Source organism: Bombina bombina, chromosome 6, assembly GCF_027579735.1.
Source record: "Bombina bombina isolate aBomBom1 chromosome 6, aBomBom1.pri, whole genome shotgun sequence".
Lineage (NCBI taxonomy): Eukaryota > Metazoa > Chordata > Amphibia > Anura > Bombinatoridae > Bombina > Bombina bombina.
Window position 1 is genome coordinate 273,379,314 of NC_069504.1, and position 18,682 is coordinate 273,397,995.

Below are 18,682 nucleotides of genomic sequence, written 5' to 3' on the forward strand. Positions count from 1 at the left end.
TCAGAAATTAACCCGTATTCTTTTTAAACACGTCCGGATAGTAGATGTGATAGTAGCTGCTCAGGTACACAGCAGTAAATCACTGCGCAGGTAGATTATGTAAAGAAAGTACGGTCAGATGTGATAGTAGCTGCTCAGGTACACAGCAGCAAATAGATCACTGCGCAGTAGATTATGTAAAGAAACTACGGTCACAAGGGTCCACGACTATAATAATAAACTAGACCGCTATGCACTGTTAGTGCGTTATGATCCTCCTCCCACAGTCTGCGCTCTCCTCTGCACTGGTCTTTCCTGTTCTGTTTTTCCTCCCTTCCTGTTTTCATTAGGCATGTGACTGTGCTGTAACCGAACAGCTGACCTGCTCTGCATAACTTCCTCTTTGGGGGCTGCTGCATGTTTCTGCTGTGCACTTTGCACCCTTGCAAGTTATGTTATAACTGAAAAGACTCTAAACCTAAACAGTCAGGTCATCGGGAGAGGATGTTGTATTTAGCCCCCCGTGGTTCCTGGATATGTGTGCTGTTCTGGGGATTCCTGGGATCCTCTTTCTTCGAAGTTGAGGGGAAATCCAAAAGACCTAATGTTGTGCTGATTTTAACAGATGATCAGGATGTCGCCCTTGGTGGCATGGTAATGTAATAATGTCACCTATTATATACTGCCTACTTTTATTTTGACACATGCACTTAAGTTTGTATTCCTAGATTTCATTATAGTTACTCTTTGTATTTAGTGCATTTGCTTGAGTTTACACAAACTACTTGTATATGTTATGTTTATTCGTGTGTATATATATATATATATATATATATATATATATATATATATATATATATATATATATATATACCTTTAATGTGGTGCATGTCTGTATTTGTGTTAACTCTGTATTTGTGTTATCTTTTATTTTAATTATTTTATTGTGTATGGTTTATTAGTATTCATTTTTATTAAAAGGACATGAAACCCAATTTTTCTTTCTTTCATGATTTAGAGAGAGCGTACAGTTTTAAACAACTTTCCAATTTACTTCTAAAATAGAATTAGCTTCATTATCTTGATATCCTTTGTTAAAAAGCATATATAGACTCAGTAGCTGCTGATTGGTGGCTGCACATAGATGCCTCGTGTGATTGGCTTACCCATGCTCATTGTTATTTCTTCAACAAAGAATATCTGAATAATGAAGCAAATTAAACAATAGAAGTACATTGGAATGTTGTTTAAAATTGTATTCTGTATCTGACTTATGAAAGAAATTTTGGGTTTCATGTCCCTTTAACTTATTTTCTATGGTGCATGTTAATGTGTTTATATTAACCCATGCATGTCCTTGTGTGTATATATTTACCTATTATATGCAATACATGTGATTGTATCTAATATCCTTTGTGTATGGTTTATTTGTCAGTATTGATTTATATTTATTACTTAAAGTGATGCAACATATCTGTAAAAAGCTGACAAAAATATCAGATTAACATCTCTATGTAAAAGAAAAATACATTTTACCTCAAAATTCCTTTAGCTCACCATTGTAAGAGCTTTGTGATCATGAGTTACCCCCTTTTTCTTTTTTCTTTTTTTTTCTTTACTGTGATCTCAGGAGATTTCATTGTAAACTTCCTTAATCTGAGGAAGAAAATAACATGAATGTGCCTGCATATGCCAGATGCACGCTACGCTCATTTGCAAGTCCCTGGGTCTAGTATCCTGATTGGTTGCTTAAAGTGAATGTAAACTCACCGGTTGTGCTTTACACCATATTATTGATCTCTCCAAATCATGGGGACTTTAATTCATCGTTTTTTTTTATTCAAACTTTGAAATGCACAAATATCAATTTTTTTATTATAATTTGGTTCATGATTCCACCGCCCGTCATGTTTGTCCCTCTTTCCTTGAATGATTGACAAGAGCTATTGCCAATCCATTGTTCCCTCCCGTGGCGTCCAGCCACTTTCTTGCAACGTCATCAGCTTCTTCTGCGCATGCGTTAGCCGATATTATCCACCTTCTGAAGAGATGCGCGTCCACGCTGTGTATATGAAAGGGTAACGCTTGCGCAGATCGAGTGACAAATGTTAACGCATGCGCAGAGTAATTTAAGTGTATACAATGCATGCGCATATTTCAAGGATCAGATGCGTGTAGTAAGAGCCTTATCTGGTGCGCGCATTAGACATACGTGTAGAGCGGGTGGGACCGATCTATACGTCACATTGCTCCGAAACAGGAAGTTGCAAGTAGGAGGAGTCCTGCTGTGAATGTATTGAATGTTGGTAATATAAATCTAAATAAACTATATATTTTTTTTAAATAAAAACTTAGCGATTTAACTAGTTACTAGTTCACTAATCAGTATACCTATTCCAGGCAGATAAAATTGACATTCACTTTAAAGTTCCTTTATAATGGGATGTGGCTTTTTTTTACATATAGACGTACAGGTGAAATTTTCTAGTTTTTAAAGGGACACTCAAGTCAAAATAAAACTTTCATGATTCAGATAGAGCATGTAATTTTAAGCAACTTTCCAATTTACTTCCTTTAACAAAATGTGTACAGTCTTTTTATAATTACACTTTTTGAGTCACCAGCTCCCACTGAACATGTGCAAAAATTCACAGATTATATGAATTTGTGATTGGCTGGTGGCCGTCACATGATGCAAGAGGAGTGGAAATAGACATAACTTAGAAATATGTTAGAAAAAAAAACTTCTTGTGAAATTCTGCCCCCTGCAGATTCACGGCCAATCGGCCGCTAGCAGGGGGTGTCAATCAACCCAATCGTATGCGATCGGTCGGATTGCTGTCCGCCGTCTCAGAGGTAGCAAACAACTTAAGGAGCAGCGGTCTTAAGACCGCTGCTTCTTAACTCCTGTTTCAGGCGAGCCTGAAGGCTTGCGCGGAAACAGGTGTATACGGCTCCATTTGGGCCGTGATAAATCGTCCCCTAAGTGCTATTGCATTGTCTTTTTATTACCCATTTGTTAATTATTCAAATCTATTGTATTTACTGGTTCTTTAACACAGGGCTTGACAAACCCAGGAGCCTGGAGGCCACTGGCTCCTAGAATTTTACCTCTGGCTCCTAACTTTTTGGGTTATTTTTTATATATATATATATATATATATATATATATATATATATATATATATATATATATATATATATATATATATATATATATATATATATATATATATATATATATATATATATATATATATCCAACTGTCTGGTTTCTAAATTTTCTTACTGGCTCCTAATTTTTAAACAGATTTGTCAAGCACTGCTTTAACAAATTTGCTGCATCACCTTCAAGGGATTCAACATCTGAGTGTCATGTTCCTTCAATAGTGTGCATTTGCACGAGTCTTTGTTCTCTTATTCTCTTAAAGGAACAGTAAATACAGGAGATTTGCATAATCAACAAACACATGATATAAAGACAATGCAATACCATGTAGTCTGAACTTCAAATGAGTAGTAGATTTTTTTTAAAGTTATGTCTATTTCCACTCCTGTGTCATGTTACAGCCAATCACAAATGCATATACGTATATTCTGTGAATTCTCGCACATGCTCAGTAGGAGCTGGTGACCCAAAAAGTGTAAATATAAAAAGACTGTGCACGTTTTGTTAATGGAAATAAATTGGAAAGTTGTTTAAAATTGCATGCTCTTTCGGATCATGTAAGTTTAATTTTGATTTGAGTGTCCCTTTAATATTCTGTTGCGTGCATATGTTTTAAATGTGTAATATTGTTTGGTTTTATATATATATATATATATATATATATATATATATATATATATATATATATATATATATATATATATATATATATATATATATATATATATATGTGTGTGTGTGTGCTTGGCATGACATATATACTAAAATGTTCAAGTAATAAAGAAGCATAACATTTCTCTGCCTATAGGAACTGTATGATCCCTAACATTGCTTTATTTTCTTTATCGATTTTCTTTTCTTTTTTTTTTTTTTTATTCTCTTTTTTTCTTTTATTCATCAAAATAAAAACAATACAATTCTTTAGACAAAATTAACATAACAGAAATGTATCAGACACATATTCGATCTGTATCAATACTAACAAAAACAACCCTTTACATTATAAGTTTCCGTGTGATTGATTAGATATAGTAAACAAAAAAAAAAAAAAAAAAAAAAAAAAAAAGGAAGAGAGCCCCCCTAACTCCCCCGCCCTCCCTCCCTATCCCTTCAACAACATAATACCTTACCGCTGCCAACGCGTCCAAAACACAACTACCGAAAGATACCGAATTATACAACCGTGTTTATCCAGGATACCGGGAATACCCCTGATACAACTAATTCAGCAAAGCAGACCGTAGTTCGGACCGGGGCAAGAATCTGCTTTTGAATCTGGAGGGGATATGACAAAATGATTGGTAACCATCCCTGTAAAAACTCCTTGGTTGTCTTCTCAGAAGCTTCCGAGAGATGATATGACTCAAATACAATTTGGCCTTGGATTTCTTTACAAGACCTCTCTAGGCTCGGTGCTCTCTTAGCTTTCCAATTTAACAGAACAAGATGACGTACTGCTAGAATAATCGTATTCAACGTGTAGGTCATTGCTGCCGAGTTTCTATGTGCTTCTGTTATAAGTAGAACCACATCTTGAAGTGTAAGCACAAAATTTGCCCCGAATAATGTGTTAAACCAATGAACCACTTTATGCCATAACTGGTTGATTTTGGGACAGAACCAAAACATATGGAAAAGATCGGCCCTAGAGTTTGAGCACCTGGGACAATTATTTGATCCAGAATCAGAAAATTTTTGTAATTTAAGCGGGTGCAAATAAAAGTTATTCAGGAGCTTCCAATGCGATTCCTTCCAGGACACCGAAACCCTACACTTATGGACCATATTACAGCTCTGAATGATCTTCTCCACAGTGATATCGGTAATAACCGGAAGCAACCAAGTACTTATGCTGTGCAGATGCTTATCAGTTTGTTTAGAAAGCATAATATCATATATTAAGGAGATAGAGGAACTTCCCATACTGAATTTCTTAATTAACATTCTAATGACAGACCATTCCGCTAGCATACTATTCTCCCAATTTTGCTCACGCATAAAATGGCGAATCTGGAAATACGCAAACAAGTCAGACCTGGGAAGATCATACGTTTGAAACAGAGACTCAGCAGTCTGAACCAAATTATCGGCCCCCAATAATTGCTTGACAAACAACAGCCCCTTGTCCCCCCAGGATTTGAACACCTTCTGATAAATACCCGGGATAAAATTAGGGTTTCCCTGAATAGGGAGATATTCAGACACTGAGGGATCTACACCTAGGCAAGTACAGAACTTCTGCCACGCAATCACAACATTTTTAAAGGATACCAATTTACAAATATTAGATGGTAGCTGTTTTGTATTACAATGTAACAGCGCACCAAGTGCGAAAGGACGAATGTAAAAGGCTTCCTCTTGACTAACTGCTAACCTATTAGTTTCCGCCACCCAATCCACGGCAAATTTCATCAGAGCAGCCGTATTATAAAACCTGACATCAGGCAGCGCCAACCCGGCACGGTCTGTCCTTTGCATGAGTTTAGCTAGTGCAATCCTAGGTCTCTTATCTTTCCAGATAAATTTAGAAAAATCACTGTATAGCTTTCTAATATCTGAACTGGAAATAAAGAGAGGAAGATTCTGTAGCACATAGAGAAGACGAGGGAAAACAATCGTTTTTATTAGGTCTACCTTTGCCGAAATTGACAGCGGAAATGAAGCCCATAACTGCAGATCTATTTTAATTTTTTTCAAAAGGGGAACAAAATTCGAAACATACCATACTTTCGGGTTTTTATGCAACTCGAGTCCCAAATAACTAATTGTATTGACAACCTTAAAAGGAAAATTTTCCAAACCAGACGAGTTATTGCCCATATACATGAGTTCACTCTTTTCTAAATTCACCAAGTAGCCGGAAAAAGAACTAAACTGAGAGAGGAGTTGGAGAATGATTGGAATCGATTGAAAGGGCTTATCTGCAAAAATCAGCATATCGTCAGCATAAAGAAGGGTTTTTAAACGGTGAGAGCCCAATGAAATTCCTGTCAATACATCGCGAAATCTGACCGCTAAGGGTTCTAGAGCCACATTAAACAGAAGGGGAGATAATGGACACCCCTGCCTAGTACCTCGATGTAGAACAATCCCCTGAGAGCGAATCCCATTAACCAGGAGAAAAGAAATTGGTTTACAATAAATTTTATGAATAAAGAGAATAAAGTTGCCAGAGAAGCCAAATTTCTGTAATGAGGAGAATAAATGCTCCCAGACAATGGAGTCAAAAGCCTTGACTGCGTCTAGGGTTAAGACTGCAGAATCAAGAATTCCAACATTACAAGGCTCTGGTTCCAAATTCGACATGTAGTCCAAAAACGTAATAACCCTTCGAATATTCCGCGACGAGTTTCTAGCGGTCATAAAACCGGTCTGATCCTGATGGATCAAGTTCTGCAGGCAGTGATTCAGTCTACAAGCAATAATACCAGCCAGAAGCTTGTAATCAGTATTGAGCACTGATATTGGCCTATATGAGGCCATATTCTCTGGATTTTTGTTTTTTTTCGCCATGAGTGAAATATTGGCCGCAGCAAAATTTTCCGAGATCCCGTTTTCAGAAAGATAATTATTGAAGATAGCCTCTAATGTGGGCAGCAATTCTTCCTTGAGCAATTTATAAAATTCGGCCGGGAGCCCGTCGGGGCCGGCAGCCTTATTAAGCTTAAGATTATCAATAGCTGTACCAATCTCTTCACGCGATATCGGCTGATTCAGCACAGCCAATTCTTCTGCTTGAATCTTAGGAATACTTATGGTCGACCAAAAGGACTCTTGGTTAATGTGGTCGGCTGCAACGGCCGAATATAGTTCTTGATAATACTTAAAAAATTCCTGGGAGATCTCTGCCGGCTTAAAAAACCTGTCCTCGCCATTTTTTATAACAGCGATAAAATTTCTTTTTTTTCTGTTCTTAGTCAAGCGGGACAGATGTTTCGATGAACACCCGTGAAAACTCCTATATTTGAGATTCAATCTTGCTTCTTCCTCCAGCGATTTCTGCTTTATATAGATCTCCCTCTCCTTCCTGGCCTCAAGATACACTGCCCAGTTTAATGGGGAGGGATCTGACTGAAAGCCCCTGTAGGCGGCTCTGGATCTTGCAACAAGGGAACTCCCTTGTTCCTTAATTTTTTTTGCACGCAAGCTCAAGTAAGCTATTATTTTACCTCGAATCACCGCCTTAGCCGCCTCCCAATAAACCTCTGTCTTGTGACTAAAATTCGAGTTAAACAAAACATACTCATGCCAGGTAGTCTTAATCCATGAAGAAAAACTAGGGTTAGCATATAAGAAACGAGGGAACCCAAAAACCCGTGTATGTGAACGTGCGTCATAAGTATCAAGAATAGATAAAGAGATTATAGCATGGTCTGATACCAAAAATTCCCCAATTCCCGTTTTAAGCTGAAAAACTGTCAGTGCTTCCGCGATTAGAAAAAAATCTATCCGCAAGAATGTCCTGAACGACTTAGATTCGCATGTGTAAGCTCTGATTAAGGGATTTTGCAACCGCCAAATATCAGTCAATGTTAATTTAATACAATTTTTTTTAAAGTAGTTGGCGTGATACTTATATTTAGCGTCGTTCTTTCTTGAAAAACGATCTAGCTCTGGACTCAGGGTGGCATTAAAGTCTCCACAGATAATTAAATTCTCCTTTATAAAGGGATAAATTATGTTTTGGATCCGGTCCCAAAATTTTACTGAAAATTTATTGGGGGCATAAATATTACAAAATACATATTTAACAGATTTTATCGATACCTGTAACAACATATAACGGGCAGAAGAATCAAACTCTACTTTCGTAACTTGATAATCCAAATCTTTATGAAAAAGAACCGCAACTCCTCGCTTTTTGGTTGGAGAAGATGAGGCCAAAACCTCGCCGACCTGTCTCATTTTAAGCTTCGCCGCTTCTATTGCATCTAAATGAGTCTCTTGCAGAAAAACCACATCTGGCTTTTCTACAGCCAATGTTTTAATAACCAATTTGCGCTTAGCGGGAGAGGATATCCCCCCCCCACATTCCACGAAAGAATTCTACAGCCCATTGCTGTTATTTTCCCTTCTCATTAACACGCCTAAACCCTAAAGGGGATACGCAACTGGCAGTAACATCCGAGGGGTGGGGGAGGGACGGGGGAGAGGAGGCGAGAAGAAGAGAAAGGAGGAAAAAAAAAAAATAAAAAAAAAATAAAGAAAGAACACAATGGGGTTTTAGCCATTTTTGCACGACACATTTTAACATATGCATATTTCTCATACATTATCAAGATATTCGTAATACACATTGCAGAAATAAAAACAGCAGATAAAAATCACAAGATAAACCAAACCTATAAAATCACAAAATAAACCAAGACCTAAACAATCACACCTTCTAAGGAAAATATATAGACCTGGGCTGGCCTAAAAAAAAAACAACAACAAAAAAAAAAAGAAAAAGGGAAACTCTGACTTAACAATGGACTTAAATTTAAGACTCTAAGGTTCTCAGGAAATCTTTAACCTCCAGGACTTCGTTAAAAATAAATTTGGCTCCCTTATTTTCCCCTATAATTTTAGCAGGATAGAATAGACTAGCTTTAATCCCCTTAGAGATCAGCTGTGAACAATACGGTGCCATAAGTCTTCTACGAGCGGAAGTTTCCGCCGAGAAGTCCTGGAACAGCAAAATCTTGCTGTTCCCGAATTCTAGTGAACCAGCTTTCTTTGCCAACTTCAGGATCTCAAGCTTATCCTGAAATTTCAACAACTTAAAAATACACATCCTAGGTTTACCCAGACCACCAGCTGAGTCCCTTCTGGGACCCACTCTATGGGCTCTCTCGATTGCTAGGGGGAGGAGCTGAGATGGAAACCCGATAGCAAGGGGGAGGGTGGAGGAAGTAAATTTAACCAAGTCCTCAAATTCTAGTGTTTCAGGTTAACCTATAACCCTAATGTTGTTGCGCCTGGAGCGATCTTCAAGATCCTCCAGGCGCGACTGCATACTATTAAGTTTAACTTCCTGGGCCTGAATAGTAGCCTCTTGGGCTGTCAGCCTATCTTCTACTGCAGAAATTCTATTTTCTGCTTCCCCAATTCTCTGTGAAAACTGTTTGACTTCAGTTGAAAGTATAGTTAATTCAGTAGAAATACCTCCCAGGTCTTTTTTAATACCCTCAAACTGGGGAGAGAAAATTGCTGTCAGTTGAGTGATCAGCACCTGGGTATCAATTATTGTAGATACACCTTCTGAGCATATATCTATACTCGTGTCGCCACCTTTGGTATTTTTTTTATCCCTGGGTTTAGCAGGCATTTTGGGTGAAATATTATTAGCGTGCGTTATAAATTCTTCCATGAATAGTGAAAAAGACAAAATAATAACATAAATAAATACTATGCAGAGTGAATAAAAAATTGGTCCCCGTTATGGGGGAGAAATAGTGAAACCACAATTCGTGAGGTAAAAAACAACCACAGCAAAATATGTTTAACTCTGGTTTTTTTTTGTTTTGTTTTTTTTTCCCTTTTTTTTTTTTCTCCCTCTCTTTCCTTTCCTTTCCTTTTTATTTCCTTTCTTTCTTTTTTCCCCTTCTTTTCCTTTCTCTCCCTTATTCCTTTCCTTCCTCTTTTTCCTTTTTTTTTTCCTTCTTTTTTTCCCCCCCTACTCTCTCCCTTACCTACTTACTCCTATAAGTGTATACTAACAATAGTGCTCTAACGTGGATATGGTGTATATAATACCATTCAAAGGAGACTAACACAAGAAAAAAAACCCCATAATATATAGCCTTTACATATTAAAGCCTGAAAAAGAAAAAAAAACATTAATTGTGTAATCTGTGAAAGTGAAGTGACTTGGGCGAAAAGCCCTTAGACAAATGCCTGCATTTTTCTACTTTGAGCAACCAAGCAAAGATCAGAATTTGGGGACAAGATCCAAAACAACCCCTTATAATAGCATGCAGACAAAAAAATACACATATAAGTGGATGAACATTGTCCTGCTAAGTCCTCCAGGAGAATAAATAGGGTATAGAATGATGAGTTGAGACTAGAGACTAGAAAACTAATCCCAGTCTAGATGAACCCCAAGCTGATTCCTTTAACAAGTCAGAGAGCCCTTTAATGTTAGGGGCCTTATATCATTCGCTCCTGATTCAGTAGCTTCAATTCTAAGGTTCTTAACAAGCACAGCTGGGGGAAATACTATGTCCGTTAGAATCCGCTCTGTGCTCCTTGAAACCAAAGGACTAAATAGCATAAAAAGTCAAAGTCCTGTATTACTTACAGTGTGTCCAGGAATGTAGGCTACGCTTGGAGGAGACTGACAACCGACCGGGGGCACTCCTACCCGGAGGAGCGATGCAACCAGACCACAGGAAAGTTGAGTTGTGGAACCCCGGTGCCAAATACCTGATCCGACAGAAAGCCAACCGCTGCAGCTCAGCCGGATATCACTGCAGCCTCACCAAACCGTTACCCAGAGCAGTGCACCCCTGCGGACTCACACTCATATCCTTGCGGCGCTCCGCCACCGGTAAAGAGCCCACCTCTACGTCCGGCACTACGTCCTCTGCAGTGGGGCGGGCTCTCCTGGGATATCCCTCTGGGACTGGTTACAGGCAGGATCGAATCACCCGTCACTCACGGAGCCCCACTTTGCCTCCTCTCACCTTCCGCTCCACCACTCGCAAACCCCGCCGGGGGGCCGCGAGTCCGGCAACTCGCTATGCCACAGCCAAGGAGGGTAGGTGAAAATAATCTCCTCGAAGGTTCAGGGTCAGTAAAAAAAGAATGCGGATTTACCACTGCAGGTACTGCAACACGAAGTTTCCCTTTAGCTTGCGGTGATAAGTCAAGCTGTAAGCCCTAGCCCAAACAGGTACAACGGGCATGAATTGAAGGCTGAGATAGCAGCTGTTGGCCAGAACGCCGAGTAGGAGCACCTGTCTTGTTGCTCCGCCTTCCTACCGGAAACTCCGACCCCTTTATCGATTTTCTATTTTGACATATATATATATATATATATATATATATATATATATATATATATATATATATATATATATATATATATATATATATATGTGTGTATATATATATGTGTATGTGTATATATATATATATATAATTTCCAATGTGGTCCAAGCACTGCATCCTTTACTTATATGTAGTTTGCCCAGGTGCAATCCTTATTTAACTTATAGAAGAACAAATCACTGAAAGGCACTCACAGGTCTTAAAACCATAGCACTAAAGTTAACACATCAGTTTTGTCGACATTTCAGCTTAACCATAAGCCTTTTTCAAGACATCAAATTCTACAATAATAGCAAATATAGTGTTGCCAAAATTACAGACAATGTACCCACATTTAAAGACATACATAAAATATGGCTGCAACCAGTGACTCCTTAAATCAATACTCAAATTTGAAGTTTCAGTTTGTCAAGGGTTGCTAAGTCATGTTATCACTATAATAAACTACACTTTATTAGACCAAATCATTATTGGATGTCTTATTATTACCATGTACATACAATTGATAGTAACACTCAATCAGCCTCACTCTTTCTAAAGAGAATGAGGCTTTCAATTAACTAAAATAATTCAACTAGATGTACACTTTATGACAACATTACAACAATCTTTTTACAGCAAACTATACTTATCCACCTTTGCCTTCCAGTATATCTAATTACAATTTGTTTTTTATAAAACTGTTATAATGCTCAGCTTAGGGGCACAGGTCAAACTATCACTTTATTCTAACACCTGTATCAAACGTTGTTCGGTGCAGTGTTCAGTATACCAGCCTGTATTAGTAACAATATTAAACCTTGTCACATGTATCTGATCTAATACAATTCCTCTAACAATACCTGATCAGAACACCCTCTTAAAAATGATATATAGTTGTACTTATTATGTTGTGTCAGTTAAGCTGTGCTGGTAAAACCGAAACATCAACCCAGCCTAAGTAGTCCAAGCATTGCTAGTAAATAACACTCTGTATGTAGAAAAATAGTACCATTATTGCCAAGCAAACTATTTGCTGTTTACTTAGAAACAGTTTCATATTTCTACTGGGAGCATAATTAAAGTATGAAAACGGCAAATTACTTTTAGCATATGAGCATGTTTTTCTCAGGCTCTGCTCTCTCCCTTAGGCTTAGCTTTAAAATGCTGTTAAATTATGAGTGCAAGGCTTTATACACTTGTTTAAAGGGTGTGTGTTTAGACATGTCAATCACATCTAGCCCATGATATTTAAAGGGCCATTGCTAAAACTGCTTTATAAACCATATTAGTAATATACTATATGGATATATCTACGGATAAGTGGTACATAAGAGGTGCTCCAGACCATATTAAGTGGATACATGTGCTCACTAACTGTTTAGATGTATCACGTTGCTTTCCATTACGGCAACAACCTTTCTAGACTAAACTTACTACAGGAAGGTATAATCTGAGTTTCATTTACTTATAAAAAAACACTACACCCTAAGCCCATAAACATCACAATCTAAACCTTAACATCATATGAAGTCAATTTGAGAAAATCCATGGTATCCCCCTTTTATTACCTATGACACTGGACATACTATTTGAGCCCATAAGTAATAGGGCTATCGATAAGTAGGCAGCAGACTTTCTTAGTTGTACAGTATCGTTAACCCAGGGACACCCATACCTATCATAATTAATAAAACAATGAATAATCTAACTGTACAGTAAGTTCATTCAGGGATAATGTTTCTAGTCTGCAGATGCAACATGCCTCACATCTTATCCTAATATTTCTTTTTCTCTATCGCCCCCCCCTTCAAGGGTGTAATTATTTTGAATAACATTGCTCGCAGTGTTAAAATGAGATGGTTATGTTGTAAAAAATGCCTCACCACTGGTTGCTCCGAGTGATCATCCTTGTAGGCTTCCCTACACATATATATTTTAAGAAGGAAAATAAATGGGGAGAAGGGATCACAGTACATTCCTATCAAGTTTAAACAATCAAAATCATATGTCAAAATAACAAAGTATTAAGAATCCGGTTAACTGGTCTCCTGGGGAGTCAACGAGTCTGATACAGCTGGTAGGCTGTATCTTTTGAAGCTGTAGAAGATGAGAAGCCTGAGGTTCGAGGAGGAAGCACCCGGTCCACCCTTCGTGAAGTGTAGTTTGTCTTTTTACATATGTGGGATAGTGAAGGTGGATGGAAGGAAGGGGGAGTGGATGTTGTCAGGGGTCACTTCGATTTCATATAGACCATTTACCTTTTAGTCGCTCTGTCATAATGTACGTGCAGCCAGCGAAGGGGGACAGTATTTGTGTACGGATGTTGGCAGGCATAGTAAATAAATAGGGTTCCCATTTTATGATAAATGCTTTGATTCTTCTCTCTAAGTCTCCTTTAACATCCTCCTGCTCTATCAACAGTTGTGTGTGCAATAGGCTAATGAATTGTGTTAGGTGTGGTGGCTTACAAGATATCCATTGTTTTAGTATCAGTTTTCTAGCTATTAGAATGGTTGTGTTCAAGAAGCGGTTCTGTGTATGTCCCCTAAGAAAAAAGGCATCCTGGATTGTTAGGACCAATTGTTTGTCGCAGGTCTTTTTCAACCAATACTGGATCTTACCCCAGAACTGAGCTATCCTGGGACAGCTCCAGAACAAATGCGTGGTATCTGGTTTAGGTGAGGAGCATTTATAGCATGTGTCTAGTGCGCCTGGTACCCGTGCTCTCAACTGGGGGGTAATATAGCTTAGGTGTATGCATTTAAGGTGCATTTCTCTGTAGGCCATCGCTCATGTGCTACTCGCCACCATCTTAAAGCTGTTTGAAACGGTGTCCCCGCTAACGTCGAGATCTGTGTTGTGCTTCCATTTGGCACTCAGTTGCAGGATCTCGGATTTGTTCTCCATAATTAAGCTATAAATGTATGAAATGGAGTGTGATCCTTGTTTAGTCAGAGAACAGATGGGGTCTATTGGAGTATTGGTCCTACAGCTGAGTCCCGCAATTTGTGGGCGTAATGAGTGGATTGATTACGCACATGTGATATGTCTAGGGAGGTCAAATTTGTCCTGGAAGTGTGATATCAGAAATGGTTTATCAGTGAGGGGATCTATCAGTTGTGAGATTGAACTTAGTCCCTTCTCTTCCCACAGAGCTTGTGGTCATGCCTGGGAGAAAGGCAGGCTTTTCTGATGTCTGATGATTTTGCTAGGGAGCTTCCACCATTTGCTCAGCTTCGCCAACGCTCCAAGTGGGTCTTTGAATTAGATGATATCTTTAATTTGCGTAGGGAGTGAGTGAATGGGAGTGTGAGGTAAGAAGGCTAGATGAAGTGGGTGAGCTAAGGACTTCTCAAATTGCTCATCATTGAAAACTGAGGTACGCCCTATCCACTCAAAGACTATTTTTATCAATGTTGCCCAATTATACCATTCGACATTCAGGAGTTTCAATCCTCCTTTGTCAGTTGGTAAGGTTAATTTAGTTCTACTAATTCTATGTTTCCGTGAATTCCACGCAAAGTTGCTAAAAGCACTATAGATGTTCTTCAGATCAGTTCTGGTTAGTAGCAAGGGGAGTAATTGCAAAGGATACAGTAGTTTGGGCATCGCTATCATTTTGATTGGGTTCACTCGACCCGATATGGACATTGGTAGTCTAGCCCAGCCTACCAGCAGTGAGCGAATCTGTGCAATCACGGAAGGGATATTCAGTTTGTAGATTAGGTGTGGGTTAACGTGTAGGCGAATGCCTAGATACTTAAAAGAACCGTCTGTAACTTTAAGCATAGTTTGTATAGCTGTGGGGTGCCTGAAATTGCTCCAAACTGTTGAAATATGGAGATAAGTTTGGGTATATTGGTGTCTGGGTTGGTTACATACAGGAGTAGGTCGTCAGCATATAATGATAGGTGTAATGAGTGAGTCCCTACCTTTGTTGCTTCTATCGTGTTTCTTATGTATATGGCAAGGGGTCCTATTGCTAGGTTGAATAGGAGGGGTGACAATGGGCATCCCTGTCTGGTGCCCCTTTCGAGGAAGAATGGCTGGGACACTTCTCAGTTTACTATTATTGAGGTGCGTAGATTGCGGTATAGTGTTTGTATTAGATTGTCGAAGTCTCCAGTGATGCCAAATTTGCCCAGGGTGGTCAATAAATGACCCACATTCCACTCTATTGAACGCCTTTTTTGCGTCGATAGAGAGAAGGCATGCTTCTGGGAGTGCTTCAGTTTTATTTTGATTTTTTTCCCCTGCCAGTAGTGGTCATCGACCGCCAGGGTTTTGTGTATGTTAGTGACTGAGGAGCGATGTCTCATGAATCCAGTCTGATCTTTATGAATGACTGTTCCTAGTATGGCAGCTAATCTGTTCGCCAGCATGGCTGTGAAGAGTTTATACTCATTGTTCAAGAGTGCTATAGGCCTATAAGAGGCAGGGATCGTTGTGTCTCTATCTGGCTTCAGGATTAAGCACATATATGCATCTGTAAAGTCAGCTAGGGGAGTTACTGTACCCTTTAGGTAGGCTGTAAATGTTTGAGCTAGTAATGGGCTAAGCTCTGTTTGTAAGAGTTTGTACTACTCCATTGGTATCTTATCAGGGCCTGGGGCCTTGCCTAGTTTGGCTGCTTTAATAGCTTTCAGGACTTCTGATGCGTGAATTGGAGCGTTAAGGTGTTCTAATTTCTCTGAACTGGGGATTTATCTGATCCCAGAATCGATCACTGTCAGACAGTGTGCATAGTTGTGCAGAGTAGAGTGTGGAGTAAAATTTTAAAAACTCTGCTGTGATTGATTTCTTATCTGAATGGAATACTCCCTGTACTTGACTAGAGGGAATAAAAGATTTGGGAGTGACTAATTTTACCATATTGGCCAACAGTCTCCCTGTCCTATTTCCGAATCTGTAAAACCGGCCTTTTCTGTATGTTTGAAAGAGGTGATCCTGTTGACGAAGGGCATCATCCCTTAGTTTCTTTTTTTCATAGAATTTACTTCTGTTTGGGGGGAGGGGTGGGCTAGATATTGGTTGTAGGCAGTTGTTACTTCTTCGGTGGTTGTGGTTTCCACTTTTTTCCGTTTAGCGTTTATAGTGAGCAGTAAAACTAGTGATTTGTCCCCTCATGTCTGCCTTGGAAGCACCCCAGAAGATGCCGGGTTATTAAGATGGTGGGCATTGAAGTTGTGGTATTCTTCCCACTGAGCTTTTAGGTGTTTTCTTAACTCTTTGTTGTGCTATAGGTAGGTAGGGAATCTCCAGTTCCCTTGGGCATGAGTGTGGGGCCGAGGGCTGAGTTGCAGCGATCTGGGATCTGTGCGTGTAACTGTTTAGAGCACAAGAAATAGTCAATGGGTGAGAGTGTCCCGTGTGTTTTGGAAGCGCACGTGAAGTCCCTCCTGGTTGGGTGGCGCGAGCACCACAGGTCAATGAAGCTTAGTGATGTTTTCAAAGCAGCCACAATTGCTGTTTCCTTTTTTCGTTTTTTTTTAGCATAAATTTTCTCTTGTCTTTTTTTGTGTGTGCGTCAACCCTGCGATCTAACGGTAAATCCTGGGCCAGATTGAAGTCCCACCCTATTAATAGTGGTTTGTCAGCATGTAAGGCCAGGGTGGTCTGTAAGGAATATCAAAATTGTGGTCGTAGTTGGTTGGGGCCATAGACGTTACATATAATGTATGTTTGGTCATCTGTGTGTAAGCTAGCTATGATGTATCTGCCTTTTGGGTCTATTGTGATGGGATTGATTTGGACTGACAGTCCCTTCTTAATCAGTATAGCAACCCCTCTTTTGCGCCCTTCGGTAGGGGTATAGAAGACCTGACCCACCCATCTGCTTTTTAATTTCCCGTGCTCTGTGTGCCTCCTGCAGGAGGGCGATGTCTGTGTGAAGACACATTAGGTGCTGCAGTTACATAAAAAGAAGAAAAAAGAAAAAGCGCACAAGGCAAGACTCAAGTGAAAGATTTTAATACAAAAGATTGCACACACAAATGCTGTTGCACTTAATAGAAATTTTATAAATAAAAAGCCTGCAGATGAAGCGTTCAATTGTTAGAAAACCCTGTCACTCACTGTAGGCTGAGATGGACTGCCTCTTACTGCTGCATCAAAGCGTCTAGCAGGGTTTTCTGGATACCCTGTGAGCCTGCTTGGTGGCTTAGTGAGGGCAATGATACTTCAAAACAAGGGCACTTCCAATCTGTCAACTGATTCCTGACGCGTTTCCCCCGGTCAACGGCAGGGCTTTTATGTTCTTGCAAAATGAGCAGTTGAAAATTCTCAGTGTAGTCACAGCCTGAACAAGATGATCTCACCAGTATCACACACACAACTCTTCAATATATTGGTTTTCAATACAAGGATGGACTTTTGGGTTTTGTTTTCCGTTAAAAACAAAACGGAAACTACTAACACTCCTCCGAAAACTGTATTTCCCTTCTTAACTTCTGCTAGGAACTTTTCTTCTCCAACCGTGCTGTAGTATGGTGCTACGTTTGGCCTGGGAGGTAATACCTTCCACATTCCAGGACACTATATAAGGAGGTGTGTCATGGTGTTGAGAGGTAAGTTTGGTGGATGTCTTGTGATGAGTGTATTTAGCTTGAACCTATACTGTCTCGGGTCAATTGAATGAGAAGTGGTGGGTCCGTCGTTTGGCTCACAATGTGGTTGGCAGTTAAGTTTAACTGGGTTAGGAGTGTGTGCCTGAGATGTGAATAAGTCACAGTCTGTGCTGTCCATGGGCGGAGGACTCTTCTGAGTCAGTCGTCAGCAATCTGGGTGGGATCCGGATGCTCCTCCTGCGACCCTGCTTGTTCGGTGCGATCTGGCTCCCGAATGTGGACTGTGCTAGGCAGGCTAAATTGTCTCCTGCTGTGTGGCTTTAGAGTCGAGGATGCGTGTACTGTCCCTTGCTCTCACAGATATTGATCTAAAAATCCAGTATAAAACCTTTAAAAAGCTTACTTAGAAGCTGCAAGTTTAGCTCTGTTGATAAGGTTAAGATGGGACACCCAGTGAAAGGGGCTGCACATGAAAAGACAGATTAGACAAACAAAAGCCAGCAGTAGACTGTAAAAGAGCATATAAATCTGACTTTGGGGCTTGGTTAGGAGTCTGAAAATCTGCACAATCTTATTAAAAAAAAAAAAAAAAAAGCAAAACTAAACATTGTTACAAAAACACTCCCAGATGGGCTATATAAATGGATCTTCTACTAAAAAGAAATTATGAAAAGAAAAATCTGATGTACAATGGACCTTTAATGATAAGTAGAATGTAGGAGCCCCCTCAGAGCATATACCTCTTAGCTGCAAAACAACCACTGCATAATCTATATAATAGGCACATTAGTAGGCACACAAATTAGTACTTCTAAGCTGGTTTGTATAACGCACTAAGAAAAGAAAATAAGAGCAACTATTAAACTAGCCCTGTTATTAGTAAACTAACACATCAGGAATCATTGTTACAGACTTTCTATAGGCATAGCAACATCACTGTAAGTAAATA

General features: G+C 39.3%; 1 protein-coding gene across 1 annotated transcript in view; it reads left to right on the forward strand.

The window, feature by feature from the left end:
* The first annotated feature begins 325 nt into the window (after nt 1-325).
* The window catches only part of GNS (glucosamine (N-acetyl)-6-sulfatase), a 96,036-nt gene continuing 77,679 nt past the window's right edge, over nt 326-18,682 (forward strand). The window contains exon 1 of the mRNA XM_053716859.1: nt 326-633. Coding sequence (XP_053572834.1) covers nt 484-633 — 150 coding nt within the window. The 5' untranslated portion in view covers nt 326-483. The remainder of the gene's footprint in view (nt 634-18,682) is intronic.